At 52.4% G+C, this 27,608-nt stretch overlaps 2 protein-coding genes and 1 long non-coding RNA gene across 7 annotated transcripts; 1 reads left to right on the plus strand and 2 right to left on the minus strand.

Annotated features, from left to right (window-relative positions):
- Positions 1 to 38: 38 nt before the first annotated feature.
- On the minus strand, positions 39 to 3,717 carry LIN7B (lin-7 homolog B, crumbs cell polarity complex component). 4 transcript variants are annotated; one of them, XR_011467613.1, is made up of 6 exons: positions 3,615 to 3,694; positions 3,072 to 3,190; positions 2,713 to 2,784; positions 1,762 to 1,971; positions 421 to 650; positions 39 to 142 (listed from the first exon to the last, which is right to left on the minus strand). XR_011467613.1 is itself a non-coding variant. In XM_070387357.1 (6 exons), exons 1-6 carry the CDS (start codon positions 3,649 to 3,651, stop codon positions 121 to 123), a joined length of 624 nt encoding a protein of 207 aa, XP_070243458.1. In that variant the 5' UTR covers positions 3,652 to 3,717; the 3' UTR covers positions 39 to 120. The 4 variants fall into 4 exon arrangements, 2 of the variants coding, with proteins under 2 accessions (XP_070243458.1, XP_070243457.1); XR_011467612.1 differs by having other exon boundaries at positions 417 to 650; XM_070387357.1 differs by having other exon boundaries at positions 487 to 650; positions 3,615 to 3,717.
- A 44-nt stretch (positions 3,718 to 3,761) lies between these two features.
- Positions 3,762 to 13,423, plus strand: LOC138991750 (uncharacterized). The gene is made up of 3 exons (XR_011467614.1): positions 3,762 to 3,832; positions 6,178 to 6,291; positions 13,295 to 13,423. It is a non-coding gene; the product is annotated as an uncharacterized lncRNA (long non-coding RNA).
- On the minus strand, positions 11,667 to 26,130 carry SNRNP70 (small nuclear ribonucleoprotein U1 subunit 70). Of its 2 annotated transcripts, none has more exons than XM_070387354.1 (10): positions 25,899 to 26,130; positions 24,998 to 25,154; positions 23,426 to 23,488; positions 23,250 to 23,304; positions 19,325 to 19,389; positions 19,143 to 19,205; positions 18,413 to 18,494; positions 15,148 to 15,249; positions 12,560 to 12,647; positions 11,667 to 12,452 (listed from the first exon to the last, which is right to left on the minus strand). In XM_070387354.1, the coding sequence occupies exons 2-10, from the start codon at positions 25,142 to 25,144 to the stop codon at positions 11,825 to 11,827; spliced, it is 1,293 nt and encodes a 430-aa protein (XP_070243455.1). In that variant the 5' UTR covers positions 25,145 to 25,154; positions 25,899 to 26,130; the 3' UTR covers positions 11,667 to 11,824. The 2 variants fall into 2 exon arrangements, with proteins under 2 accessions (XP_070243455.1, XP_070243454.1); XM_070387353.1 differs by having other exon boundaries at positions 11,667 to 12,479; positions 25,899 to 26,129.
- Between the last annotated feature and the right edge of the window lie 1,478 nt (positions 26,131 to 27,608).

Consider the following 27,608-nt stretch of genomic DNA (forward strand, 5'->3'; position numbering starts at 1 on the left):
CTCCAACCCCGGGATGCAGGACAGACACAGACACTCAGTGAGGGTCAAAGATCTTTAAATAAGGAGTTGGTGACAATAAATACTGTACAGGGGAGGGGGTGAGGGTCCAGATCTGTGGTTTCAGCCTCGAGACTCCAAGGACCTAAAAGGAGGGTGAAGAGAGGGGAGCCAAGCTCAGCGGAGGAGACAGCAGTAGGCATGGGAGAGAGCCAGGATTGGGGTTCCAGAGCCAAGAGCCCAGGGAAGTGGGTTGAGGGATTCCGGAGAGAGCAGGTTCCCCATCTTGGGGTGGGAGTGAGCTAAGTAGGGGCCCCCAAGGTAGTCAGAATGGCTTGGGGTGAGAGTCGGGGTCAAAGGTCAGAATCCCAAGGAAAGGAGCCAGGGCTGGGGGTGGCAATCAGTGTCTCAGAAATTACCGGCCTGGTCTGGGAGTCTGGGGATGAGGGAGGCAGAGGAGCCCCAGGGGTGTGGTGGCAAAGGGCTCACGAGTAGCTCTGATGTTGCTGGCGCCGCCGGGCGGAGCGCATCTTCTCAAAGCGGGCTTCCATCTCCTCCAGCACTCGAGGTGTGTAGCGTACCACCAGCTTCACCGAGCCCTGGGCAGCCTTCAGAAGCTCCACTGCCTTCTCATGCTGCTCGCCCTCAACGCTCTGCAGGGGCCGTTCAGACAGTTCATCTTTATCCCCTTCCTCCCTGGCAAAGCCTGATGACCCCCAATCCATCCCTCCTGCCCTGTTTATTGTCCCCACCACCTGGCCCCAGCTCAGACCTCATCCTCGGTGTTCTGGCCTCCAGTGTCTTATTCCCCCCAGTCTCTTATTCCCCAGAGTCCCAAGGGGGTCTTTCTATACTTCCAGGCTGAGCAGCCTTCCACTGCTCACAGTCCTCCCAAGCTGGCCCCAAGCTCTGCCTCCTTCTACTCTAACCACAGTGGGTTTTAATTATCTGCATGCCCTAGTCCATCAGAACCAAGCCTTTTCTCTTCAGCTCATAGGAGTGCAGAGTCACAGTCTCTGCCTACAGTACCTTCAACCTAACACTCTTCACCAACTCCTACTCATCCTTCAAAACCCAACTCAAGGGGACTTCCCTGGTGGTCCAGTGGCTAAGACTCTGTGCTCCCAATGGAGGGAGCCCAGGTTCACTCCCTGGTCAGAGAACTAGATCCCACATGCTGCAACCAAGACCTAGAGCAGCCAAAAAAACAACAACAAACTCAAATGTTCTTAATCTCCAAAAACTTCCCTCATCTACACTGGTCTGGTGCCACATCTGGGCTCTCACAGTGCTCTGTGCTTTCTCATTCTCTCCCTGGTTTAGGATTATTTCAGCCAGGGTTTATCTCCCTCACCAGAGAGGGTGTCCTTGGAAGTAGCAGCAGAGGCCAGTTACTCTCAGTATGTGTGCATGCTAAGTTGCTTCAGTCGTGTCCAACTCTTTGCAACCCTATGGACTGTAGCCCGCCAGGCTCCTCTATCCATGGGATTCTTCAGGCAAGATCACTGGAGTGCGTTTCCATTTCCTTCTCCAGGGGATCTTCCTGACCCAAGGATCAAACCTGGGGCTCCTGCATTGGCAGGCGGATTCTTTACCACTGAGCCACCTGGGAAACCCCCTAGTTACTCTCAGGGTCTACAGCAAAGCCCAGAACAGGGTGAGACACAGAGGCAGTGTTCAGTGTGTTGAGTGAATATGAAAAACAGGGACTCTGCTACCTTGGGCAGACTACGGCCCCCAGCCCTGCCTCAGCCCCCAACTCACCACACCATTCACTGACAGCAGCTGGTCCCCACGCTTCAGGCCTCCGTGGCGGTCAGCCACACCCCCAGGGATGACACGGGAGATGTAGATAGGCGAATTCTGCTCCTTGCCCCCCATGATGTTGAAGCCCAGGCCCTCATCCGTCTTGGGCAGTTCCACTACCCTGGGATGTGCATGGCCCTCACTGGCTGTGAAGGCGGCCACCGTGGCCTGGGAAAGAGAAAGCCTTGGGAGGTGAGGACCCCCCACAATGGGCATACGCATTCAGGTAGAGGCTAGGCCTCTGCCCAGGAAAGGGATTTGGCCAGGGAGCTTTCCTCAAGAATGGGGCACCGGCCACACAAGTCAACACAAGATCACTCTGGTGACAGGACGTCAGATTTAGTCACTTTGGACACTTCACTTTCAAAGAGAAAGTCTCCATTTGGTGTGTGTGTGTCTTGAATCTCACTTTTTTTGCCAATCTCACCTTTTTACAGAGAGAAAAAAAGGCCTGGACAGAGAGTCTCAAGCCTCGAGCAAGCAAACAGCATCTAACCGTGGCTAAGTAAGATTTCAGTGTTTAACCCAACTTCATTGTTTTCATCATGTAAAGGTTTAAAGTTATCTTCTGGTCAGGCATTTCATACTAGTTTCTAACTGTACTTGCTAATTGCCAGGAGAATTCCATGGACAGAGGAGCCCAGTGGGCTATAGTCCATTGGATCACAAAGAGTCGAACACGACTCAGTGACTAAAACTTTCTCTTTTCACTTTCAAAGATACTTTTATATGACATTGAAGCTACAAATGTGAGACTATTCAAAATACATTATAAATACTAGTAAAGGTGATAGATAGATATGGCAAACATCATGAAGGAGGAAACAGGAATGACTGGCTTTGGGAAGACGCTGAGCTGGACCATGAGATTCAGTGGATACCATGAGCCGTGGGGTGGGGGGAGCCTACCTTGGCCGTGGCGTGGGCCCGGATCTCAGCACTGCCGGTGATGTCCAGCGTGTCGTAGAGCTGCTCATACACCTGGTGAGGACGCAGCCCTGCCTCAGGGAGCCGCCAGCCCAGCTCCTCAGCACAGGCGTCCAGGCCCGCAGACCCTCCCACACAAGGGTCCGCCCCGCCCCCGCAATCCCGAGGCCACGGAAACTACAACTCCCGAAGAACCCCTGAGCTGAAGCGCGGGCACCACCCCCGCAACCCCCAGGAGCGCCGCCCCGGTCGCTGCTGGGAGGCGTAGTCCCTCGGCTCGGGGAGACCAGGAGGAGGACCACGGCCGCCCGCCCCGTACCCCGGCGCCGCGGTGCTCTCACCTCTCGGATGGCAGAGCAGAAGCGGCTCTGCAGGACTCGCTGGAGGGCCTGCAGCTTCTGCGGGGGCAGCTCCCCGCTGCGCTGGAGCCGCTCGAGGAGCTCCACCGCCCGGGACACTTCTGCGGGGCGGGGGCGGGGCGCACAGACACACACAGTCAGAGACGCGAAGACGCAGAGAACACGGAGAGATTGCGGCCAGAGACCAAGTCAGGACGAACGCAAACCCGGGGAAGAACAGCCGCGTCCCAGCCGGACGCCCGCAGAGTCGCCGCAGGTGGCAGAGGAGAGACTGCGGCCAGCTGGGCGCCCTGCGTGCCCGGGATCCCCATAGACACCCGCGCAGAGGTGTGCGTGCAGCGGGCGCCCTCTCCCCGGCCCGCTCGCCCACGGACCCTCCCACACTCTCCGACGGCCCGACTCTCGGCGCCCCGCCCCGCCCACTCCCGCCGGGCCCGCCCACCCGCCGGGGTCTTGCCGGGGGAGGGGCGGGATACCGGGATGCAGACCCGGGGCCGGGTGGGCAGGGCCGCGGGGCGCACTTACCCCGCTCCAGCCCCAGCGGCTCCACCAGCGCAGCCATGTCCGCGCCGCCGCTGCGAGGCACCCGCCTGCCGGTCGCCGGCGAGGAGGGCGGGGCTTCGCGAGGCCACGCCCCGGCGACGAGCGCCCCCTGCGGAAGCGGGGCCCTGCGCGCGCGCGCCTGCCCACCCGCCTCGGGTCCTGTCTCGCTCCCCTTCCCTCAGACCCCACACGGCTGTTGGGTTAGTGACCCCTCCTATTGCAGCTTCTGTCTGTCTGCACCACCTTCCATCTCATCTGTCTGTCCTGCCCGCCTCACCTGTCTGTCTCCTTTCTATCCGTTTTTTCTACATTCATTGTGGAAAGATTGAAGGCAGGAGGAGACGGGACGAGAGAATGAGATTGTTGAATGGCATCACCGACTCAATGGACATGAGTTTGAGTAAACTCCGGGAGTTGGTGATGGACAGGGAGGCCTGGCGTGCTGCGGTCCATGGGGTCTCAAATAGTCGAACACGACTGAGCGACTGAACTGAACTATGTCACACATTGGGCCCAAGATCATGGATACAATGGTGAGCAGGGCAACTAAGCCCACTGCTCTCCTAGAGCTTATTCTATGACGCGGGTGGTGCTGGAGGCGGGTAGACAGATATGAGAGTAGGGAGGTGACGATGTAGGAGGGACACTGGTGGAAAGTCCTTGGAGGTAAGATCTTCAAGAGAGGCAGCATGGGTCACTTTCCAGGCAGAAAGAGCCCCCATGGCAGGATAGCAGAGTAAGGACTGGAGTGGTTTATGAGGAAGGCGGAAAGATTGACAGGATATAACTGATGCACTGCCTTGTGTGTTGGCTTATTCATGCTGAGGATTTTGGACTTCATGGTAACTCCTAAGAGTAAAATGCCATGGTCACATGTGTATGTTAAGATCACCATGGACACTGTGTGGAGACTGGATTGGATGGGAGCAAAACTAGGATCAGGGGGACAGATCAGGAGGTCATCCCTGTAATCCTGTGATGAGCAGAGGCGTGGAGGGTATGTGGACAGATTTGGAGATGTTTGGATGTGTCTTAATTGTATATGAGGCCTGAGAGGCGGAGGAGAAGGGGATATTAAGGTGCGTGTGGGGCCTTTTGCTAAGATGGTCTATGCTGGTGACGGGACAGTGGATATTTTGACTGTGAGAAGCTGGTGCAGTAAACCAAGCCTGCAAGCAGTTCTGAGAATTTAGGCCAAGGTGGTAAATAACACCAGAAGAGTGGACAAGAATGCTAGAGAGAAGAGAATATAGAATGAAGAGGATTGAGGACTGAGTCCTCAAAACTCCTATTGTATAAAAGTCAGGAAGAAGACAAAGAATGGCCGGAAAGGTAGGAGGAAAACTCAACTGGGAGAACCACAAGAAGAGAGTGTTTTTGTAAAAGGAAGTGAGCAGTGGTGTCAGATGCTCTAGAGAGTCAGAGACATGTAGATGCAGACGAGGCTGGAGAAGCCTGGCTGTAGTTCAACCATCATCGGATGCAGAAAGTGCATCCTCAGTTAACCTCACCATTAGTGGGATGGAATCCAGAAAGGGGTTTTTGCAAAGTGAGAGGACTGGAGCAGGTTTGTTTACCCTCTTGCCGTCATAGTATTTTTCTCTTTTCATTTTAACAACAACAAAGAACAGAACATAGTTATGGACTTTAAAACAAAATGAAATAATACAGGAGGATAAATATTTTTGTCCATTTTAATCTTTTCCCAAACGTTTTATTTTGTATTGGGGTATAGCTGATTAATAATGTCGTGGTTGCTTCAGGTGAACAGCAAAGGGACTCAGGCATACACACACATGTATCCATTCTCCCCCAAACCACCCCCATCCAAGCTGGCGCATGACTTTGAGCCGAGTTCCATGTGCTGTACAGTAGGTAGGTCCTTGTTGGTTATCCATTTTAAATATAGCAGTACATGACCTAGAAGGATGAATATTGAAAAGCACCAGCCCCATGGGGCTTTCCTGGTGGTCCAGTGGTTAAGACTCTGCACTTCTAAAGCAAGGGGTGTGGGTTTGATCCTTGGTCAGGGAACAAAGATCCCACGTGCCTTGTGTGGAGGCCAAGAAAATTAAAAAATAAAAACAAAACAACCCACACGCACACACAAAACGGAAAGCACCAGCCTCTGTCCCCGTCCCGATTCTCCTCACTGCAAGAGGCAGTAAGGTGTGGCTGTTTCACCCGCTCGTTGCTTCTGTAGCTAAGTAACATATCATTTCTCAATTTTTCAATTTTAGGTGTTAGCAATATATTACATATTGATTTTCTGCTCTTACAACCTTTCCCCTCTCTTCCCATGGTAGTTTTATGGTACCAGTTTTTAGGTCAGTCAATAAAAGGCTCACATTATGTCTAAGTATTCGATACTTAACTGTTTGCTGTATGAGCTCAAGTATTGTCCTGTGATTACATTTCCTTTCTTGAACAGCTTCCATTTTTTCCCCCTGTAATGTCTATCTATTTTGTTTCTTTCATCGCATTCTTAATTTCTTTCAAACTCTGCATCACAACACATACTTTATTGACTCTTTTTATCCTGAAGCTTCTTGTAAACTTTAATCCTCTGACTCCAATCTGGACCAAGAAACTGCCATCCTGGGATATCCCTCCACTGCTCTGCTGAACTGGATCATCTCTTTTTAAATCCCTCATTTCGGTAAAGTATATACCCCGTTATTAATAACTTCCTAAAAAGATTGTTGGGGGGAAACAAAGATTGCAAGATTTGTCCTTCAAGAAAGTTCCTCTAATGCTTTTTTCCTCTTGCACGTCTAGTATCTAATCAACTACCAATGGTGAAGATCGCTCGGTCGTGTCCGACTCTTTGCGACCCCATAGACTGTAGCCTACCAGGCTCCTCTGTCCATGGGATTTTCCAGGCAATAGTACTGGAGTGGATTGCCATTTCCTTCTCCAGGGAACTTCCCAACCCAGGGATAGAACCCAGGTCTCCCACATTGTAGACAGACGCTTAACCATCTGAGGCACCAGGGAAGTCAATCAACTACCAAATGTGTCTACTAATTAATTGCAGATGGTTTTCAGTTCTGAAATTTCCAATAGACTTTTTATTAAGATTCCTGTTAAAACTTTACAATTTTAAAGATCTCGTCAAATTCTTCTTTTTTCTTTATTTTGGGAACATAATTATTTCAGCCTCTGATAATTCCAATGTGTTCTTATTGTCTTTTTCTCCTTGAATAGATGCTAAGTTTTGGCACTAAGGGTTAGCCTCTGGTTACTTAGATGGTAAAGAATCTGCCTGGAGTCAGGAAACCCTGGTTCGATCCCTGGGTTGGGAGATTGCCTGGAGATGGGAATAGCGACCCACTCCAGTATTCTTGCCTGGAGAATCCCATGGACAGAGAAGCCTGGTGACTTACAGTCGAGGAGGTCGCAAAGAGTTGGACATGACTGAGCGACTAAGACACACACACATCGTACTAAAGACCACGTAGGCTCTCCCTTCCTCTAAAGAAAGTTAAGTTTTCTTCTGGCAGGGGAGAGGTCTGGTTTTAGGTTTTTCTTAGGCCTGGTCTATTTCACATGTGAGCTGACTCCAATACTGTGTTATTCTGGGAGCCTCAAGCACAGCCATTTCTCCACTGCAGGCCTGGAACCCCAACCTGTCTCCCCCGGGGTTACATGGCTGCTCAGCAACTTAGCCTCCTTTAGTGCTTTCTGATGAGCCCCCCTGGGGGTTTTGAAAGGACAGTGAGCTGCTTAGGAGTTGGCAGATGCCTGCGGGGAAGACTACATGTCCATTCTGGGACTCAGTGCCCCATCTGGGAGTTTCTCCCTCAAGTCCCACTGTCTGGTCCAAACTCTGTCAGCTCAGCCCAGTCGAGGATTGCCACTTTCTGAGTCTTTTCCACCACTTTTTTGAGTCTGTCCTGCCACAATAATTGGCAAATATCCTCAAGGGAAAAGTGAAAGAACATGTTAGTCGCTCAGCCTTGTCCGACTCTTTGTGACCCCATAGACTGTAGCCCACCAGGCTCCTCTGTCCATGGGATTCTCCAGGTAAGAATACTGGAGTGTGTTGCCATGCCCTCCTCTAGGGATCTTCCCAACCCAGGGACTGAACCCAGGTCTCCCGCACTGCAGGCGGGTTCTTCACTATCTGAGTCACCGGGAGTGAATGTGAAGCTCACCTCTGTGTGCTTTCCCCTCCTGGTATCAGACCCCCTCAACTGGCCTACAATTGCTTGCTCCCCAAAGCCTTTCACAAGTTCCTTTTATATGTTTTGTCCAGTCTTTTATCTATTTATTTATGGCTGTGCTGGGTCTTTGTCGCTGTGTGCGGGCCTTCTCCAGTTGCGGCAAGCGGACTTCTCGTTGCAGTGGCTCCTCTTGTTGCGGAGCACACATGTCAGGGAGCGCAGTAGCTGCAGTTCCCGGGCTGCTCAGTACTTTGTGGCGCATGGATTTAGTTGCTCCAAGCTACATGGGATCTTCCTGGACCAGGGATCAAATCTGTGTCTGCTGCATTGGCAGGCGGATTCTTTACCGCTGAGCCACCAGGGAAGCCCTTGTCTAGTCTTTATGTACCTGGTCTCTTGGCGGGCTATGGTCCACAGAGTCACAAAGATGTGACTGAAGTGATGTAGCACTCACACTATGCCAGCAAAGTCCAAAATGGGCTGTTTTTCATAGCCAGCTCCAGAAGTATGGTTTCAACATCTGGAGTATCTATGAAAATACAGTAATTAGAGGAATTAAGTTGTTTTTTTTTTTCAATTATTCCCTAAATTGTTTTCTCCAGGACCAGTTTCTCTATTTATCTTGTGGTCTCTTTTGGCAGATTTTTTTCAAATGTCTGGGATCTTTGGTTATATGCTTGTAAAAACTGAGGCAGTTAAAAAAAAAACAACACTGGGGTGTGCAGTTGGATTTCGCTGACAGTTTGCCTCTAATTATCAGGCCAACTCTGCCTTCAGGCTGAGAAACTTGTATTTGCAAATGCCCAGCTCCTAGGCATTCTGATTGTGGAAACGGAGTGCAATTGTTCTGCGTACAAATCCTGTTCAAGTCTCCTATCCCAGGGACGGGGGAGCCTGGTGGGCTGCCGTCTATGAGGTCGCACAGAGTTGGACACGACTGACTAGACTTAGCAGCGGCGGCAGCAGCCTTCTTATACCTGAAGTTGCAGTCCTGAGCCTCTGTAAGTTCTCTGCCAAGGTCTGTGGATGGCTCCCTTCTCAAGTGGCCACCAGACTGACGTGTTCTCGCCACTGTCCTATTTCGTCTTTAATCCAGAAATGTGCTGACATCTCGACCGCTGACGGAACCTTGCTTTGTCACTCCTCTGCTATCATTAGGAAGTAAAAACGCAGAAGGTGAACCTGCCATCATGAACTGGAGGCCATTTTCTGTCCTGGCCCTGTGAGGACCCTCCACTCTACCTGATTTTTATTTTATTTATTTATTTATGCTATGCTGGGTCTTAGTTGTAACACACAGGATCTTCCATCTTCCTTGCGGCATGCAAAGTCTTAGTTGCTGTATGTGGGATCTAGTTCCCTGAACAGGGATCCATCAAATCCAGGCCCTGTGCATTGGGAGCTGAGAGTCAGCTGCAGGACCACCAGGGAAGTCCCTCTACCCAATCTTTTTACATCTTTAAAATTTTTTTTTAAGTTTTTTTTAATTGAAGTACAGATCTACAATGTTTCAGATGTACAGCAGTGATTCAGTTATACATGTATTCTTTTTCAGATTCTTTTCCATTATAGATTATTACAAGATCTACTGAGTATAGTTCCCTGTGTTATATAGTAGGTCCTTGTTGTTTTATATATAGTTGTGTGTATCTATTGATCTATTAATCCCCAACTCCTAATTTATCCCTCTCCTCCCTTCCGCTTTGGGTAACCATAAATTTGTTTTCTGTGTCTGTGAGTCTGTTTCCGTTTTGTAAACAAGTTCATTTGTATCAGGGCTTCCCAGGTGGCGCTAGTGGTAAAGAGCATGCCTGCCAATCCAGGAGGCATAAGAGACACAGGTTCGATTCCTGAGTTGAGAAGATGCCCTGGAGGAGGGCATGGCAACGCACTCCAGTATTCTTGCCCAGAGAATCCCTATGGACAGAGGAGCCTGGTGGGCTCCAGTCCATGGGGTCACAGAGTTACTTTAGCGACTTCAGTTACCTGAAGCAATTTAGCATGCACACAGCATGCATCATTTGTATTATTTTTTTTAAGATTTCACATATAAACAGTATCATATTTGTCTTTCTCCTTTTGACTTCACTTAGTATGATAATCTCTAGGTCATCCATGTTGCTACAAATGGCATTTCATTATTTTTATGGTTGAGTAATATTCTATGGCATATATAGTCCACATCTTCCTTATCCATTCCTCTGTCGATGGACATCTAGGTCGCTCCCATGGCTTGGCTATTATCCTATCTTTTTTGTTTTTTGGCCACTCCATGTGGCATTCGGGATTCCCTGGTAGCTCAGCTGGTAAAGAATCCACCTGCAATGCAGGAGACCCCAGTTTGATCCTTGGATTGGGAAGATCCCCTGGAGAAGAGAATGGCAACCCACTCTAATATTCTGGCCAGGAAAGTTCCATGGACTGTATCGACCATGGGGTCACAAAGAGTTGGACACAACTTTCACTTCAGTCACGTGGCATGCAGGTCTCTTTGAACCTGTGCCTCCTGCAGTGAAAGTATGGCGTCCTAACCACTGGACTGCCAGGGAACTCCCCTTGCTATTGTAAATAGTCCTACGTACATTGGGATGCATGTCTTTTCAGGTAATTTTTTCTGGACATATATGCCCAGGAGTGGGATGGTGAGTTATTTTTAAAAGTATTTTTAAAGGAACTGCCACACTGTTCTCCATAGTGGTTATACCAATTTACATTCCTACCAGTGGTGTGGGAGGGTTCCCTTTATCCACACCCTCTCCAGCACTTATTTGTAGACTTTGGGTGACGGCCATTCTGTCTGCTGTGAGGTGATCGTGTGGTTTTAATTTGCATTTCCCTAATAATTAGCAATACTGAACATCTTTTCACATGCCTGTTGGCCGTCTGTACGTCATCTTTGGAGAAACGCCTGTTTAGATCTTCTGCCCATTTTTGGCTGGGTTGTTTGTATTTTATATATTGAGCAATATGAGTTGTTTGTATTTGAAAATATTTTCTCATTCTGTAGGTTGTCTTTTCATTTTATTGATTCCTTTGCTGTTCAAATGCTTTTAACTAGGTCCCATTTATTTTTGCTTCTATTTCCATTACTCTAGGAGTCGGTTCCAAAAAAGTATTGCTGTGATTTATGTCAGAGTGTGTTCTATGTTGTCCTCTAGTTTTATTTTTAATACCTGGTCTTACACTTAAGTCAGCAGTCCATTTTTTAAAAAACTGTATTTTCACTGCACTGGGTCTCTCCTGCTGCATGTGGGCTTTCTTTAGTTGTGGCAAGCGGGGCTGCACTGTGCAGCCTTCTCATCGCAGTGCTTTCTCACTGTGGCACCTGGGCTGAGCAGCTCCTTGGCATGTGGGATATCCCCAAACCAGGGATCAAACCCATGTCCCCTGCATTGGCAGGCAGATTCTTAACCACTGGACTACCAGGGAAGCCCCAATCCATCTTATTTTTGTATATGGCATTGAGGATGTTTTTTTCTTTTACATGTAGCTGCCGGCCAGTTGTCCCAATACCACTTATAGACAAGCCTGTCTTTTCTCTTTACCTTTTTATCTTGCTCTCATGCTTCCTTTGTGAAAACATGGCCCAGAGCCCCATCCCCGCACCCAGCTAGGGGTATGAACAGCTCCACAAGAAATGTGTGGGAGTGCTAAAAAAAAGCAAGGAAGGAAGATACAAAGGCATCAAGGACCCTTAAGGAGGGCTTCCTTACCCTATTTTAAACAGCTCGCGTGTCCCAGGACTAGCCCCAGCCTTAGTTCATACAGTTCCAGTCCTGGAACACCAACCAGAGTGGGGCCATCTAAAGTCAGAAGGTGACAACCTCCTGGGGAAGACAGTAAGAGCAGTGAAGAAACCAAGCACCCATTATCAACAAGAAATTTTATTTTTAAATCCAAGAGACCAAAACAAATAAGGAGACTCCTACCCTTGGCTGGCAGATTTAGGTGGTGACCAGTAAGGTGGGGGAGAGGATGACAGCAGGGAGAGTAGGAACACGTCCAAGCAGCCGGTGAGCGGCCTCTTCACTCCGGCGCAGCCTCCATCAAATACCCGTTCTCCGGAGCGAGATACCCGTCGCCTCCCTCGGACTCCATGTACATGTCTCGGCCGTCGTTGCCCAGACCCTCGAGCCCGTTGTCCTGGCCACCGCCACCCCCACCTCGGGCCTCATCCCTGCCCCGATCGCCGCCCCGCTCCCCCCGCTTGTGCTCCCGGTCCCGGTCGCGATCTCGGTCCCGGCGCCGCTCCCGCTCGCTGCGGTGGCTTCGACGTCGGTCCCGGTCACGATCCCGGCCCTTCTCCTCTGGGCCGTCCGGGCCGTCGGGACCCAGCTCCCCGGGGGGCCCGTCATCCGGGGGCGCGTCGCCGGCCTCGGAGGGCTCGGCCATGTCGCCGCCGCCGCCTCCGCCGCCGCGCAGCTCCTCCTTGCGCTCGCGCTCCCGCCGCGCCCGCTCCCGGCTCCGGCTGCTGCGCCGCTTGCGGTCCCGGTCCTTGTCCTTGCTCCGCTCCCTGGAGCGCCGCCGCTCCTCCTTGTCGCGACTCCGCGAGCGCCGCCGCCGGTCCCGAGAGCGGGAGCGTCGTCGTTCCCGCTCTTTGTCTCGCTCGCGGCTTCGCTCCCGGCGCTCCCGCTCGCGGTCCCGGTCCCGGTCCCTGTGGGGCAGCGGGGAGGGGCCGGGCCTGGATGAGGTGGGCAGAGGTTTGCGGCAGGGCTCCCCCCACTCACCGCCCCGCTCCCAGGACACCGGGCCCGGCCTCACCTCTCATCGTAGCGGGAGGTGTCATCCCGGCCCGAGTGCCGGATGTTGACGTCCGCCCCGCCTCTCCGGGTGCCGCCCAGGCCGCCTCCTGAGGATGGGCAGACACAGGCCGGTCAGGGCGGGCGAGGACCCCGAGCCTCGGTGTCTCTGAGGCCCTGGCGCTCCCGACGGCGGGCAGTGCGGAGATCAGAAGGGCACAGCGCCAGCTGGACGCGCCTTCATCGGGCTCCGAGCTCACTTCCCCCGCCGGGGAGGCCCCAGCCCCTGACAGACCCTCTCCCCCGGTCATCCCGGGCCCTGATCTAACTGAAGCCATGACCCGCCCTCAAAGCCCACAGTGGCTCCCCACTGCCCCAGCCAAGGTCAGAGGCCGGCCTCCTCCCTGTCTTTGAGGGCAAGGGCCCCTGGCTCTAAAGGTTCCAGGCATTTTCCAACCTCTTCATGGTCTCCATGTCCTTCCTGCCCAGTTTTGGGGATCATTCACACGTTCCCCTGGAGTCTCATCTTCCTTTCTAAACTCCCACTTACCCTCCGCACCTTAACCCACACCTCACTTCCTCACTCAGCCTGCCCTGACCTACCGGCTGAGGCCCTTCTCCACTCACAGACCACACACTCTCCTCAGAACTTCAGTGGAGTTTCCGATTTCACATGTGTCTCAGGTGGAGTTTCCAATTCTGTGTGTGTATGTGTGTGTACAAGAGAGAGCTGATTAACAGCTGCCTCTCCCTCCAGCCTGTACTGAGCCTTCGATCAGGACGCGGGACCGGCAGCCAGGATATAAAGCTGGACGAGCAGCAAATGGAGACGAGGACAACCGGAAGCAGCAGCAGCTAACCTCCTTCACGTGGGAAACAAACGCAGGCTGAAAAGCCACCTGCCCAGGGCGACTCGGCAAGGAAGGGCAGAGCGGAGACGTGACTCCCTGCTGACTCCAGAAGCTGCCCTCTCACTCACCCTTCTGCCCCCACTGCCTGGAAGGGAGCTTCGTGAAGCTATTTCATCTAAGGAATAGCTTTCAGCAATGAGGGTGAAAAGGGAAAAGAGGCAGCTTGGACATGGACATGAAACATCCGAACAGGGGACAAGCCACCCAGCAGGTATGCGGAGAAACAGACCAGTGCCTCCAATGTTCAGGTCACAACCCAGCAGTGGAGTCACATCACTAACTCTGACAGGATGCAACCAACACGTTTCTTTAAAAGATAAAGAAACAGAATATAAAATACTAGTATATACTGTAGAAAAAATAAATTACTGTTGCATCAAACTCTTGTTTGCGTTAAATGTATTTTTTTTGCATGTACGCTGGGTCAAAATGCACTGGCTATTACCATCAGGAAGTCGGAATGCCAATCAAACTAGAAGATTCTGAGATTCCAGCATTCTACAATGGCCAACAGGAGACTGAAGGACTCACTCCAACCCAAAGAAACCAGAGAGGAAGATGAGAACCTATGTACTGAGTTGACTCAGCAGATACGTGTGTGATATACTCAGTAAAGGCAAGTCAAGCATGAGAACAGTGGGCTGAGGGCAGAAATAAGATCAGAGGGTACTGGACCCACCTAGGGTGTCTGCCTAGGGAAGACTATTTTCTCTGACAATTGGGTCACTCCCCCTCATTGGAGTTGGTCCTCAATAGCCAAGTCTGGATGGCACGACCTCAGCCCCAGGTCCAGGCCCAACGCTGAGCCACTTAGATCCACCCACCCACAAGCGCAGACTCATGCAAGACTGCGTTGTGGAAGGCCACACTGGCTCAGTGGGGAGAGCCAGAGGGACCAGCTCACACAGACAGCAAGCACACAAGGCAGAAGGCGCAGAGCTGCCTGCGGCCGCTCTGGATGCTGCAGGCTCAGCCATCAGGGCCTCAAGGTCCACAGACATCCCGTCTCTGGGCTCCAAACCACTGGGGTTTCTACACCAACAAGGCCGAGACACTGGGACTCTACACCAAAAGACCCCTGTATACTGTTTTCTGGTACTTGCTATTAACCTGACCTTGACTGAGACGGTAACTGACAATAAGAGACGACAGTGCGAGGGACTGAAGGTAGGAAGCTTTGAGGGCAGCGGCCAACCATGTATGTCTCATCCTTGACTAGAAGCCTACCATGCAGCTGGTGATCAAACCAGCGTTTACTCAGTAATCAATGAACGAACAGGCCGGATGAGCAGGAGCAAAGTCTAAGTGGATGACAGAATGACTTTTCAAGCCCCACTGTACACCACTTGCCAGGCTGTGTATCTGAGACGCTGAACTCAGTGAGCTCTTCAATTATTCCCACTTTCTAGGATGAGGAAAATGAGACACAAAAGGGGAGAAAGCCACCTGCCAGGTAGTGCACAAGTCAGAATTTGATCCCAGACTGGCTTCTCCAGGTCAGTACTCTCGCTCCTAACTGGTAACCCAGAATAAAAAACAAAAACAGACCAAGAGAATGCTGGAGACCGAGCGACTGAGCTGGAGAGAAGGAGAAGGAATGTGAGCATGGAGAAGAGAAGACAGAAAGCAGCAGAGGCGGGAAGAGAAGGGAGAGGGAGCCGGCAGGACCCTGAGCCCAGCTGGAGCAGGGCACGCTCACCTAGCCGCCGGGGCCTCCAGCCCTTCACGGTGCGGCCCCTCTCCACATCCACAAGCACTCTCCTGCCGTCAATCTTCTTGCCGTCTGCATGCTTGTAAGCGGCTGCAACAGATGCGGGGAAGGGGAGGGGGAGGAGTCCCCAGAGGGTCCTCTAGTCAGGCGACGGCCCCGCTCTGTGGCATCCCCACCCGCCATGTCCCCGTCAGCACACTTCGGCGCACACGCACGCACACACACAGGCCCACCAGCCAGCCAGGCAACTGACAGCCAGACAACCCTCTCCCAACCCGGGAGGGGCCTGCTCCATCTCACCACCTGCTTCCTCATCACCCCCAAACACTCGTGGGGGGGGCTGGCCCACTCCCAACCACTATGCTAACCCTAACCACTGCCCTGGGCTCCCAGGCCAGGCCTACTCCCCTTCGACAGAGCAGCCCCCTCCCACCAAGGCGGCCAAAGTCGCTGCAAAGAAACTGGAGGTTAACTTAAGGCTGGACTCTGCGGTGGGGGAGGGTTCCTCCACAACCCCAGGCATGCACCCTAAAACGTCATGCTGGGAGCAGAGGCCCGGCCGGCCACTCCGCACCCCAGTTCACACCGGTTTCCTTTTACTGTGGTTTTTGTTGGGGGAGGGTGAGCATGGGGGAACAGACATCAGAACAGAAAATGAACCAGAAGGGGGCAGGAGAAATCTTTAGATGGCAGGGAGTAGAGGGTGGGTTATGGGGGCCCCCTACAGCAGGTGGGGCACAGGGAAGTGGAGGGAGGCATGGGAGTCGTGCGGTGCTACTGAAAATCCCTGCCTTACCTGCCGAGACTGTACCCACCCAGCCCCCAGCCCAGCTCTCCCTCCACAGCCCAGTGCAACACGCGCCGGGAGAGGCCGAGCCCAACCTGAGCCTCAGGAAGGGTGCGGAGTAGAGGGGGAGATGCGGGGAGGGGCGCGTCCCGCGGGTGGGCAGGACACAGCCAAGGACAGGCTCGAGCCTGGGGCTGTCTCACGTGGGGCTCTCGGGAGGCCAAAAATGTCCCTGTTTCCCAACCCCCAGCCCTGGCTGAGGGGGTCATCCTCAACCAGCCACAATACCCAGCCCCGCCCCAGCCCGCTCCCCCCCCAAATAACAACCAGAGGAAGAGAAAAAGGTGCCATTTACCGATGCCGGCCTTGCGGGTGTCCAAACCGAGCGGGATGGGGGGGGCTCGGCAACTCCTGGGGGCCTGGCGAGGAGGCGGGCTTCCCGGGGGGGGACACGGGACCGCTTACCTGGAGCCCCCAAGCTTACCTGAGCACGCGCACAGACCCCACACCCACCACCATGGGGTCAGCTAAAGCTACGGGGAAGGGAGCCAGGGGGTTCTAGGGAGCCCCTGGAGGGGAGAGGAACCACATCTCCTGCACCGCCTGGAGGCAGGCAGAGGAAGTGGTGGACCCCAAAGAAACCTCATGGAGGCCTTGGAAGACGGGGAGACAGGGTTAACATAGAGCTTGGGAACTTGAAAAGACTATCTTGTTTGAATTCTAAAAGGCGGCTAGGGAGGCCTTAGCAAACCTGTTCACCTTCAGCTTTTCCCCATAAAATCCACGCTCAGCTAGGCACAGGCCCCACCCCCTCTCAGCACATGGAATGACTTTTCCACCTTGAACTTCTCACTCCCTCCCACCACCTGCTTCAGCCCAAAGGCTGGCACACAAGGGGACAACTTCGGGGGTCCAGGAGATGGGAGTACTGCCCATGATCCAAAGGGAAGGGGCCGCTGGGCCCCTGAACCCAGAGGAGGGTAGCGGGGGAGGGATTTCAGGACTGGGGACACAGTCAAGCAAAGGACCCCTGCTCTGGTTATGTCCCAAACCCCAGAAGAGGCCCAACCCGGGAAGAACAGCAGAGAAAAATGTGACGTGTGTATCTCTAGGCTTCGCTCTCTCTCCCTCTCTTAGGTCTCCAGCCAGTGGAAGGGTTTTCAGTAAAAGCTCCAGCACCTTCAGCTGTTCACAGCCTGTCGCTCGACCCCTCCCACAGCAATCCCCAAGTCCATGCACTCTGGAGAGCAGCTGGGCTCCACAGCCTCTCGGGAGGCTCCACTGTGACACGGCAGACAGGACGTGGGCAGAGCACCCGAGTCTAGCAACCAAAAAGACTCTCCAGGGCTACCACAGTGATGGCCCGCAGAAGGGGCAGGGGCCGGGAGAGGAAGGAGGGCTGAAGGGTTCCACCAGGAGCCCTGGCCCCACTGTGTTCCCGCCGCCGTGCCACGGCCGTCGGGAAGCCAGGTATGCTTGGGGTTAAACCGAGCCCAACTGGAGAGGCCGGCTGCCTTTCCCATCGGGGAGCATCTTTCCCCTCCTGGGATCAGCAAGATTGTCGGAGAGCACCTGGATGGGGCCAGAAGGGACAGAGGGCACCCAAACAAGGAAAGGGCTCTGGGTGCGGGGAGGCGGAGGGGCGGCTGGGGGCGGGAGGAGGGAGGCCTCGCTGCTCCTGAGCTGCCTGGCTAAGCTGGGCTGGTGTGCGGTGCTGAGTGATCTTACCCATGATACAAACCCTTATACCAACCATACACTGAGGTGTTGTAAGGGGAGCGTAAGCATCAGCTGCAAGCCAGCTGCGTGGTGGCTGCAGTGACAATAAGAACAGTCAATTAATACGGCGGCCCCTGGACACGCCGCAGCCCTGCCCACCCCCGCCCACCCAGCCCTGCCCATGTGGACGCCGCCGCGGCCTCAACGGGGGCTTTGGAGATGTTGGGGCAGGCGCTGAACACGCAGACCAGCCCACTGCCCGCTGAGGAACAGGGTGGGGGGCCAGGGGTGGGGAGGTGGAGGGTCGGGTGGCCCAGCCCCAGCTCAGCTGGGGGGAGGAGAGGGCAGGTTCAAAGGCCAGTCCTCACTGCAACCTGGCCACCCCCAAATCTGCTGGGGGAAATGGGGAGAGGCTCCCCGAAAATCCGACCCCTCCCCCCACCTCCAACTCGCCCTAGCCCCCACCAGTTCCCTCCTTGCCCCTGAGGTTCAACGTGTGACACTTACCTCCCCAGGTTCACACACACACACACACACACGTTGTGGGGGATTTTGGTTTTTGTTTTTTAAAAAACATGTATATAAAAAACAAAAAAAAAGATATATCAGAAACAGAGGGAGGAGGAGAAGAGACATCGCTAATGTCAGGTCTGGCGGGGAGGGGGTGGGGGACAGACGACGGGAAGGGGCTGGGGCAGCAGAGAAGAGAGAGGGCCAGAGGGCAGGGTGCAGGTGGGAGGTACTCACAGTGCATGTCCCGCTCGTGTTCGTACTCGATGAAGGCATAACCCCGGGGCTTTCCCGACCGCTTACTGTAGACCATGTGTATCTGGAGGGTGGGTGGCAGGAGGCAGAGGTCAGTTCTGACAAGGGGACAACTCACCCTATCAATCACACAGCTCTGGGCTGGATGATGCCAGCAACAGATACTTCTGACCCTCCCCCGGCCCCTTCAAGGACCCAGAGTGACTGATACTCTAATGGCCTTGGGCTTAGCAACTGATGTGCACAATGACCTCAAGCCCTTGCTAGAGCCCAGAGCACCTGAATAACTTCTAAATCAAATGAAAAAAATGTCCGTTATACATGAAGCCGTGCTCTAGAACAAGAGTCAACATACATTTTCTACAAAGGACCAGAGAGCAGGTATTTCCAGCTTGCAGGGCCACACAGTCTGTGTCACACCTGCCGAACTGCCTCGCAGCAACAGCAGCTGCAGACAATAAAGTGGGCCTGGCTGGATACCAACAAAACTTCATTCACAGACACTAAGTCTGCAGTTTGTTGACTTGTGCTCTAAATCAGCAGCTAGTAATCATGACGTCTTTGTTTTCCTTCTGCTACCCTGAGACTCCGGCATGGATGTGCAGGCAGGACAGAAACCCAGGCCGGGGAGTCTGAAGCCCAAAGTGGTGCAGTGCCTCCTCCCTCCCTCCGCACACCTTCAACTCAAGCACCCCTGCTCTGGTCTACTCACCCTTTTGATGGGTCCATACACCTCAAACTCTCTCCGGAGCTTGGACTCTGTCGTGTCATAGTTCTACAAGGAGACAGAAATGAAGTGAGAGAAGCCCTCAAACACCCCATGGACCAAGTCTACTGTCCACATCCACGCTCTCCGTAGCCTAGGGCTCCAGGGGTTGGGAGCTGGGGACTCACCACTCTAGCCACAAAGAGAGTCTTGAAGGCATCACCCTGAGCATTGGGATCATTGTGAGGGTCCCCTGTGCAGGATAAAAAAAAAAATTCTGTGAGTAGACGTTGTCAACAGTATCACAGAGCAAGAAAGAGACTGACGGACACAGGCCCAGAACTTCCGGTCACCTGGCCACCACGGGTAGGCCCCTCTCTGAGCCCCAACTGCCCTGAAGCATGGCAGACCTCATCTGAGTGGCTGATTTAGGCTGATTAAAGGAAGGGATGAGACTGACTTCAAGCTGACACGATGGCGGCCAGCCTACTGCCCCCCTTTTTCAGGCCTACATATCCTGAGGCCCAAGTCCCTCCCAGGTGGGAGTAGCTAAGCCCCAAGGGCATCTCTGGAGAAGCAGCCTGATCCTGCCAGGCACTGCTTCCTCTGCCACCTGCAGTGCCACAGTGCCACCCATCGGCAAGGCCTGCAACTGCAGCCCGTAGGAAAACCTGAGATCAAGCAACCCTTAGATGGCAACCCCTGATTTCTTCCCCGTGCCCTGTGGCCTCAGGGAGGAACCCACAGCTGGCCCTGAGGCCAGAAGGGGCGGATGGCGTGAACTCCCAGCCTTACTACTGCCAGACCACTGAGGACCAACCAGCTCCACAGACAGAGCCAGACTCTTACAGAACTAATTCCACAGGTGATTCGGACAGGTTATGTTCACCCCTGTGCCTGCCCCTCACTTCCTCACCCGAAGCCCGTCCCTCTGGGTTGTAACTGTCTGTGCCCACGTGTCTCAATCTGCATCTATTCACCCAAAAGATATCTGTTAAGCACTATGTGCCTGAAACTCCCATAGGTGCTGGGGTAACAACAGTGAAAAAAGGAAAAAAAGACCCCTGCCTTCCTGAAGCTCATCTATTACTGCAGGGAGGCTGCCGGTAAACAACCTAAGACCAACAATCATCCAGTTCTATCTAGTAACAACAGAGAGATGGGAAGAAGCATTTTACTGGGAAGGTCAGGAAAGGCCTCACTGAAATACCATTTGACATGAAGGTGTATTTAACAGGAGACAAACTTCAGCACCACTAGGGGTAGGTGGTACTGCAGTGGCATTATGGGGGACCCAATGACTGCCTGCAGGAGCGGATGGAGCCCAAACAGCAGAGAGCAGAGCTTCTGCATGAGCAGCCAAAGGTGCCCAGCAGACAGAGGGAAACCACCCTGGCACAAGAGACGCTATGGCTTTTGCTTAACCAAGAGGCCCAGGAGCGTGACCCAAGGTAAAAGCTAGCGCAGTGCCCACGAATTTCAGCTAAGACGGTGGCAATAAGCTGAGGTTCATCAGCAGTTCACTGGCAGCACGCGCACACCCTCGCGCCACTCCACCCTGCTGGCAGCTCTGCCCTCAGGGAATCCTTGGGCAAAGAGGTTATCTACGTAGCAGCCCAGAGCAGGGGCTCAAAGGACTAGACTGTGGGGTTGAGAAACGAGGAAGTATCTTAGAACTCTGACTCTTGCTAAGCGGACCCAGACTCCACAGACCTTCATTTTGTCTTAAAAACTGGAGTAACAAACCCTACTGCACTTGAAAGCTGTAAATAAAAAACACGAAATACAAGCAAGGTGCCCTTGAACAGTAGCTGTTAATGGTGGCAAGGCACAGCCCGTTTCTGCACTGGGGGACGGAGGCTCCTAGGGCAGAGAAAGCCTGCTGTACTTGAGCCATCCTTTTTGTTTCCTTTTCTATCATGGGGAAGTTCAACACTTAAGCAAAGAGAGAACAGTATAATGAACCCCTCCGAACCAACCTCGATGGTTACCACATGGCAACACTGGTTACATCTCTATCCCAAGCAGTATATTAAGGCAAACTCCAGATATATAATACCACTGTAACACCTAATAAAGACTTTAAGAAACAGTAACCACAGTACCAGTATTAAACCTTAAAAAGTTAACATTAGTTCTTTATCTTCAACAAAACGCAGTGTTCAAATGTCCTCAACTGTTTCAAAACAAGCTTTCTGCAGGTGGCTCGTTTAAACCAGGACCCGAACAAGCTCCACAATGACCATCTGGCTGAGGTGCCCTTTGACTCTTTAACCCCTTTGGTCCATTCCCTTCCCACCTGCTTCCCCAGCTTTCATGTTTATTTATGGAAACTGGATCACAAGTTTGTCGTATACAGTCTCCCATATCCTAAATTCAACTAACTGCATCCTCAGTACCGTTTAACATGCCAGGATTATTTTCTTTTCCTTTTTTTTAAACTCACGTGGGTCAGACTCCAAGGCCTGTGCCCCAGCAACAGAGCTGAGAGGCCCCCCAAGTCAACTGCTGTCAACAGCTGTGTGTGCCAGGTCCTACAGGAGCTGGGGCCACAATGGTGAGCAAATTCCACCAGAACCCTGCTTCCTGCACTGTGAACCAATGTAACACAGATGTTCGTCAGTGAATTCCTCCCGCAGACTGAAATGACCAAGCTGCAGCAGGACTCAGGGCTTTTGGTGTGCAAGGGGACTCCACCCGAGCAAGGAAGCCATGAAAGGCTTCCCTGAGGAGTGATGCTGCCAGAGACATAAAGGGCAGTTGTATACACACCAAGGTACCATGCGAGACTGGTGGAACAGCCTGGGCAGAGCCCCAGCAACAGGAGACCATCCGGGAAAGAAGAGGCAAGAGAAGACGCCAGTGCAGGCTGGAGCAAGAGGGGAGGGAGCATGGGCAGAATGCACCCTCAGCGGTCAGGGAAGGGACTTTGGTCTTTAAGTTGAAAGCCAAAGGAACCTATATAGGAATTCCCTGGCAACCCAGTGGTTAGGACTCTGCACTTTCACTGCAGAGGGCCCAAATTCAATCCCTGTTTGGGGAGCAAAGATTCTGAGGGCAACATGGTACAGCCCAAAGAGGAAAAAAAAAGCCGTTAGCAGAGAAAGGTATAATCAAGAGTTGTGTCTCAAAAAGCCCCACAGGACTTGCGGGGGACAGAGACGTAAGTAAATTCATTAGACTGCGTGTCCAGGCTAGAGGGGCCTTCGGTGGTGGTGGAGACAGAGAGGATGCTCAGATCTGTGACATTCAGAGAGTAGCATGGGTAGGTCTTGGTGACAATCGAAGGACACAGCAAGAAAAGGTGTTAAAAGCAAACTGAGTAGAAACAATTGGCCATGACTTGCAAAAGCTGGATGACCAATTTCCAGTAAAGGAAACATCGAAAGAAGACCAGGCTGGTGAGGAGAGGAAATCCTGATTGTGGTCCAGACACAGTGTAAAATGCCTCTGAGGCATCCAAGAAGACAGGAACGCAGTGAAAGCCAGAGTTCAGAGCGCTGAGGTGAGATACCCCGGTATTCGGTTGTCAGGTGTCTGTCTGATGAGCTCCATGAGCAATGGACTCCTCCAGGGAATGTGATTCAGAGTGACGTGATTCACCGGAGCCTCATGAGCATGGGAGGAAAACCCATCTTTTGACTATACAGTCCTTGCTCTAATAAGAAAAGGCCCCCTGAGGTTGATATGGGACTCTTTTGTGAAGTCTGGTTAATGACTACAATGTCCCTCCCCTAAACTCAGACTCCTCCTGTACCGGGAAGGGATGAAGCACTCCCAGCCCAAGGACCAGGGAGCTGAGGTGGAACCACAACTGCCTCATGAGTCCGGACCTCACTGCCTCGGCCTGGGAGACCCAGCTGGGCAGTGGCCGCCTGTCCAAGGGCAGACCCCTGCAGGAGGCAGCTCAGAGTATCAGGCTTCCTTTCTGTCTGCCCTTATTCCATGCTCTCCTGTTTAAAAGCCTAAACCAAATATAGGCCTTGGCAAATAGTGGGGGCTAATAAAGTGAACTGACAACAGCCCACATTCCGAAATAAGAGTCCTGGGGTGAACCTGGGGAAGGGAAACACAAGCATGCTTGAACAAGAGATGAAAAGAGGAGAGACTTACACATTTTTAGCTCTGTCTCGACTTCCTGCTGTCGCCGCTCAATCTTTTCCCGTCTCTGTCAGGAGAAAGGTAGACAACTGAATACAGATAGAAGGGCCCTGATATCAGGGAACATCCTAAAGTAAGAAAAAAAAAAAAAAAAAAAAGACGTGAGGCAGAAGGCAAACGTTACATACCTTCCTCTCCATGCGTTCCTCCCGGGTTTCTGCTCGAGTTGGAGGAGGGGCATCTCGAGGGTCCTGGGAATAAGAAGAGTGACAGCGGTGGGAGGAAGGAGAAGACAGCCAGGAAGAGCCAATCAAGAAATAACAAACATCTTGGCCACACTCTCCTGCACATTTACACACATGCCCACACAAACATGGACAGTTCCCAGGCCAGTGGAGGCGGGGGAACAGTGCAGATCAAAGCATGGTCCGTTGACGAATGTAATCTGTGAACAGTTACTGGTCTGTGACAAGAGAAGTAGAGAAACTGAGACAAAATACGCAGAAACGTCTACAGCAATCTAACAGAGTAGTTTTATGTTCATTGAACTTAGACGTGTGATTTTCTTTAACTCTGTATTCTCTAAAAATACTAGAAGAGAGAAAACAATCCTCTTGCATTTATCAAGAGCATCGATCTGCAGTCCTCTATCATATCACACTGTGAACATCACAATACTCGTCCTCTATTACAGACAGGAATCGGAACCAGGCCTGAAGCAAAGCAGAGCGTAGGGATAAGCAACTGGACACCCTCTGAGGGCCAGGGCAGTTCTTAAAGGCCTCAGCAAGCTCCCATCAAATAACTGGCACATGACCCTCGCCTGCCACACACCTACAGTTATTAGTTTAATTGGCTAATAACATTTTCCAAGTACCGGTTCACTGAGGGTGGCAAGTCTCACTAAAGAACCAATCTTCTGTCATCTCACTATTAACTTCTGGTCTGCAACTTCCTCCTCCTCCCCTTTCCCATTCATGCTAGAGGGTTAGTCTTCTGGCTGTGTGCCAACATACTCAGGTGTTCTTTGATCACCTTAAGACGTGGACTGTTATCCCAATTTCACAAATGAAAAAACTGAGGTCCATGAGCCTAAGTCATTTATTTATGTTTGTCCTGAGGGTACAAAGCTGAAATTCTCAAGACCACCATCTTAACAGCACATCACCTGGTGTTAACCCTTTAACAGCAAAAGTGGTAAATAAAATAAGAATTATTGACCTTCACTGACTACTTGGTGCCAAGCCCCATAACAAAATTTCCAATTAATTCTGTCAATTATAACAAAGAAAATATAAACATTCCCTTGCTATAGATGAAGCGACCACAGGACTAAGAGGATCTGCCACTTGTCCAAGGTTACACAGCTGATAAATATGCCAAGGACTACTTAACTGGACAGTCTGAATCCTCAACTGGTAGTCACTGTCACAAACTACTGAACTGCCACAAAAACTCAACAAGGGATACATAATGAACCCCAATCAAGACAAGAAAACTGAGACTTTCCTGGTGGTCCAGGGGCTAAGACTCCTCGCTCCCAGTGCAGGGGCCCTGGGTTCCATTTCCATCTCTGGTCAGGGAACTAGATTCCACATGCCACAGCTAACAGTTCCCATGCCGTGACTAAAACGGGGGGCAGCTAAATAAAGAAATAATAATCACCCAGCCTAGAAAACTGGCCAGACACTGGACTCTCCAATCCAGCCCCGCAACCCCCCAGAACCCAACCCAGGTCCAAGTCTGCTCACTGAACTCACCTCAAACTCTCGGATGTAGGGCGCGATGCCACAGTAAGGTTGATTGTGGTGTTTTTCATGTGGCAGTTTCTCCAAGGGTGGTAGGTATGGGATGGGGTCACGGGGAGCAAAGAGGGCCAGAAGGTTGGGCGGCAGGAACTGGGTCATCTTGCCAAGTCTGAGAGCAGAAGCCTTATATTAGGGTGGGCTGGGGGAGATAGGCTGGGAAGCCCCTATAACCCCTTGACTCCCAGGAAAAGAAGGAAATAGAGGCAAAAATCTCAGTATCAAAACAGGTTCTGTACAGCGCGCTCCTAAGTCACAAGGAAAAGGAGTAAATCTGAATGAAAGAGGGTTTTGGTGGGAGAGCTGTGTGAAGACGGGCCAAACCGGTAAGGGAAACAAAGACTAAAAAGGGTTTCTGAGTAGTGAAGTCTGAGTCCTGGGCAAGGAACCGCGGGGCTGAGGGTCCGTGAGCGGTTGTGGGGACATCAAGGATCCTGAGAAAGGGAGTCCAGGGCAGTGGCGGCTGGTGGTCCCATACCGTGGATAACAGGTTACGGGGCGAGGGTCGCAGGAAGTCTTGGATTAAGGAAGGGGGTCAAAAGTAGCAAGCCTCTCAAGCCAGGGGGTTGTGGGTAATAGATCTGGACCCCACAGGCGAAATGAATTATGGGTAAGGGTCCGCGGAGGCGACAAGAAAAAAGCAACATACCGCAAGGGCCTGTGGGTAAATGCTGAGGGGGAGAGGGGCTATGGAAAGAGAGCTTAAGTGACCAGACAACTCTGGATAAGGGATGCAAAAAAGTGCTGTGACGGTGGCGCGGGAAAAGGACCCGGCCGCGGGGAAAGGACTGGGGTTCACCGCAGGGGCTTGTGGGTAGCGGCCCCGCACCCGGTAAGGCCACTCAGTCACACTCACCCGCCGCGCGGCGCCCTCCTCGGCCTAGCGACGGTCCGGAGGCTCGCGGCGGCTCCGGCGGCCCCTCAGCAGCGGATACTCCGGCTCTCGCTCCGACTCCGGCGGCGTCCGCGTCCCTCAGTCTCTGTCGCCCACCTAGCGCGCGCACCAGGCCGCAGCTCACGAGCCCGCGCGGCCTCGGCTCGCGACAGGGCCAAGGGGTGGGAACAGCCTCAAATCCCTCCGCCGTTCGCAAGGCGCACGCGCTACGCCAGTCAATCACAACTCACTCACAGGGACCCTGGGGCCGCCGCAGGCACTGCGCACGCGCGAAGCCACTACCCCCGCCTTCCGGCGTCTTAGACGCCTTTGCCGCGGCAGGCTGGAAGTCACAGTGCGCACGCGCGTGAGCCCCAAGCCGTCCCCTTCCACCTCGCGCTCTGGACTCCAACCGCCTCTGTCCGCGAGACTCTTCTGGATGCTCCACCCCTTACCCTAACACACTTCCCGGATCTTGGGCGCATGCGTGTATGATCAGTTACCAGTATTATACCCTTCCGCCGCCTAGCAAAGAGTCCCTACGTGGAGGATGTGCTTACCTAAGCTATTAAATCAATAACTTCTCCATCTAGCGCACCATATACTCGACACTGTTTGGATTCTGAGGATGTAGCATGTGACTAAAGCACAGTCTCCCTTTTTTGAGCTTGCATCGTGCGGAGGGAGGCAATAAAGGCATTAAAAAATTAACTTCTGATAGTGGCCGTCACAATAAAAAAAGGGCAGAATAAGGTGTTCAGATGTGAAAGAGGAGCTATTTTAGAAAGGACGACGGGGCTTCGTTGGTGGTGTAGTGGTAAAGTTCGCATTTCCACTGCAGGGGGCGCAGGTTCAATCCCTGGTCAGGGAACTAAGATCCCACATGCTGTGTGTTGCAGCCAAAAAGAAAAAAAAAAAAAATTGAAAAGGATGATAATGGAAGGCTCTTCTGAAGATGACATTTAAACAGAGGCCCAAGGAAAGGGAGATCGGGGCGGGGTTAACAGCAAGTGCAAAGGCCCTGAATTAGGAAGGATGGCGGGAGTCCCAGGTTGTTGGTGGAGAGGGTAGAAAACTGATTTAGGGTTCTGTAGACCTGGAAAATCCCTGGATGTAGACCTGGATGGAGGGGCCTGGTGGGCTGCAGTCCATGGGGTCGCTAGGAGTCGGACACGACTGAGCGACTTCACTTTCACTTTTCACTTTCATGCATTGGAGAAGGAAATGGCAACCCACTCCAGTGTTCTTGCCTGGAGAATCCCAGGGACGGCGGAGCCTGGTGGGCTGCCATCTATGGGGTCGCACAGAGTCGGACACGACTGAAGAGACTTAGCAGCAGCAGCAGCAGACCTGTAAAAAGTTAAGTATTTTTTAAGTTTTTTGGATAGATTCAATTGCCTATTTAATAATAATTGATTCAATTGCCTATTTAATAATAATTGCAGGAATTATTACAAATTTAAATGACTATTATGTTTTAAGTACTTTGACGTATGTACGTATTACGTAAGTACGTATGTATATGAGAACCCCCTGAACTATTTTTTTGGAGCCTTCCCAAAATTCTAAATTTGTTTCGAAATAAAAAAAATTAATTAAAATAAAGCTAAACGTGCTTTAATAATTTTTTCCCTGTATCATTGAAAAGTAAATTTCTAAGGCACTGCACCTCTGAATGTTTCAGCATGCATC

Source organism: Bos mutus, chromosome 18 (genome assembly GCF_027580195.1).
Source record: "Bos mutus isolate GX-2022 chromosome 18, NWIPB_WYAK_1.1, whole genome shotgun sequence".
In the NCBI taxonomy this organism is placed as follows: domain Eukaryota; kingdom Metazoa; phylum Chordata; class Mammalia; order Artiodactyla; family Bovidae; genus Bos; species Bos mutus.

Excerpts from the sequence above, each read along its gene's own strand:
- LIN7B (XM_070387357.1), bottom strand. The coding sequence starts at position 3,651 with ATGGCTGCGCTGGTGGAGCCGCTGGGGCTGGAGCGGG. Across the intron at positions 3,191-3,614 it reads GCCGCTGGGGCTGGAGCGGG|AAGTGTCCCGGGCGGTGGAG; the intron begins GTAAGTGCGCCC and ends CCCGCCCCGCAG. Across the intron at positions 651-1,761 it reads TGCTGTCAGTGAATGGTGTG|AGCGTTGAGGGCGAGCAGCA; the intron begins GTGAGTTGGGGG and ends CGGCCCCTGCAG.
- SNRNP70 (XM_070387353.1), bottom strand. The coding sequence starts at position 25,144 with ATGACCCAGTTCCTGCCGCCCAACCTTCTGGCCCTCTTTGCTCCCCGT. Across the intron at positions 19,390-23,249 it reads CGAGACAGAGCTAAAAATGT|GGGACCCTCACAATGATCCC; the intron begins GTAAGTCTCTCC and ends TATCCTGCACAG. Across the intron at positions 15,250-18,412 it reads ACACGAGCGGGACATGCACT|CCGCTTACAAGCATGCAGAC; the intron begins GTGAGTACCTCC and ends CATCTGTTGCAG.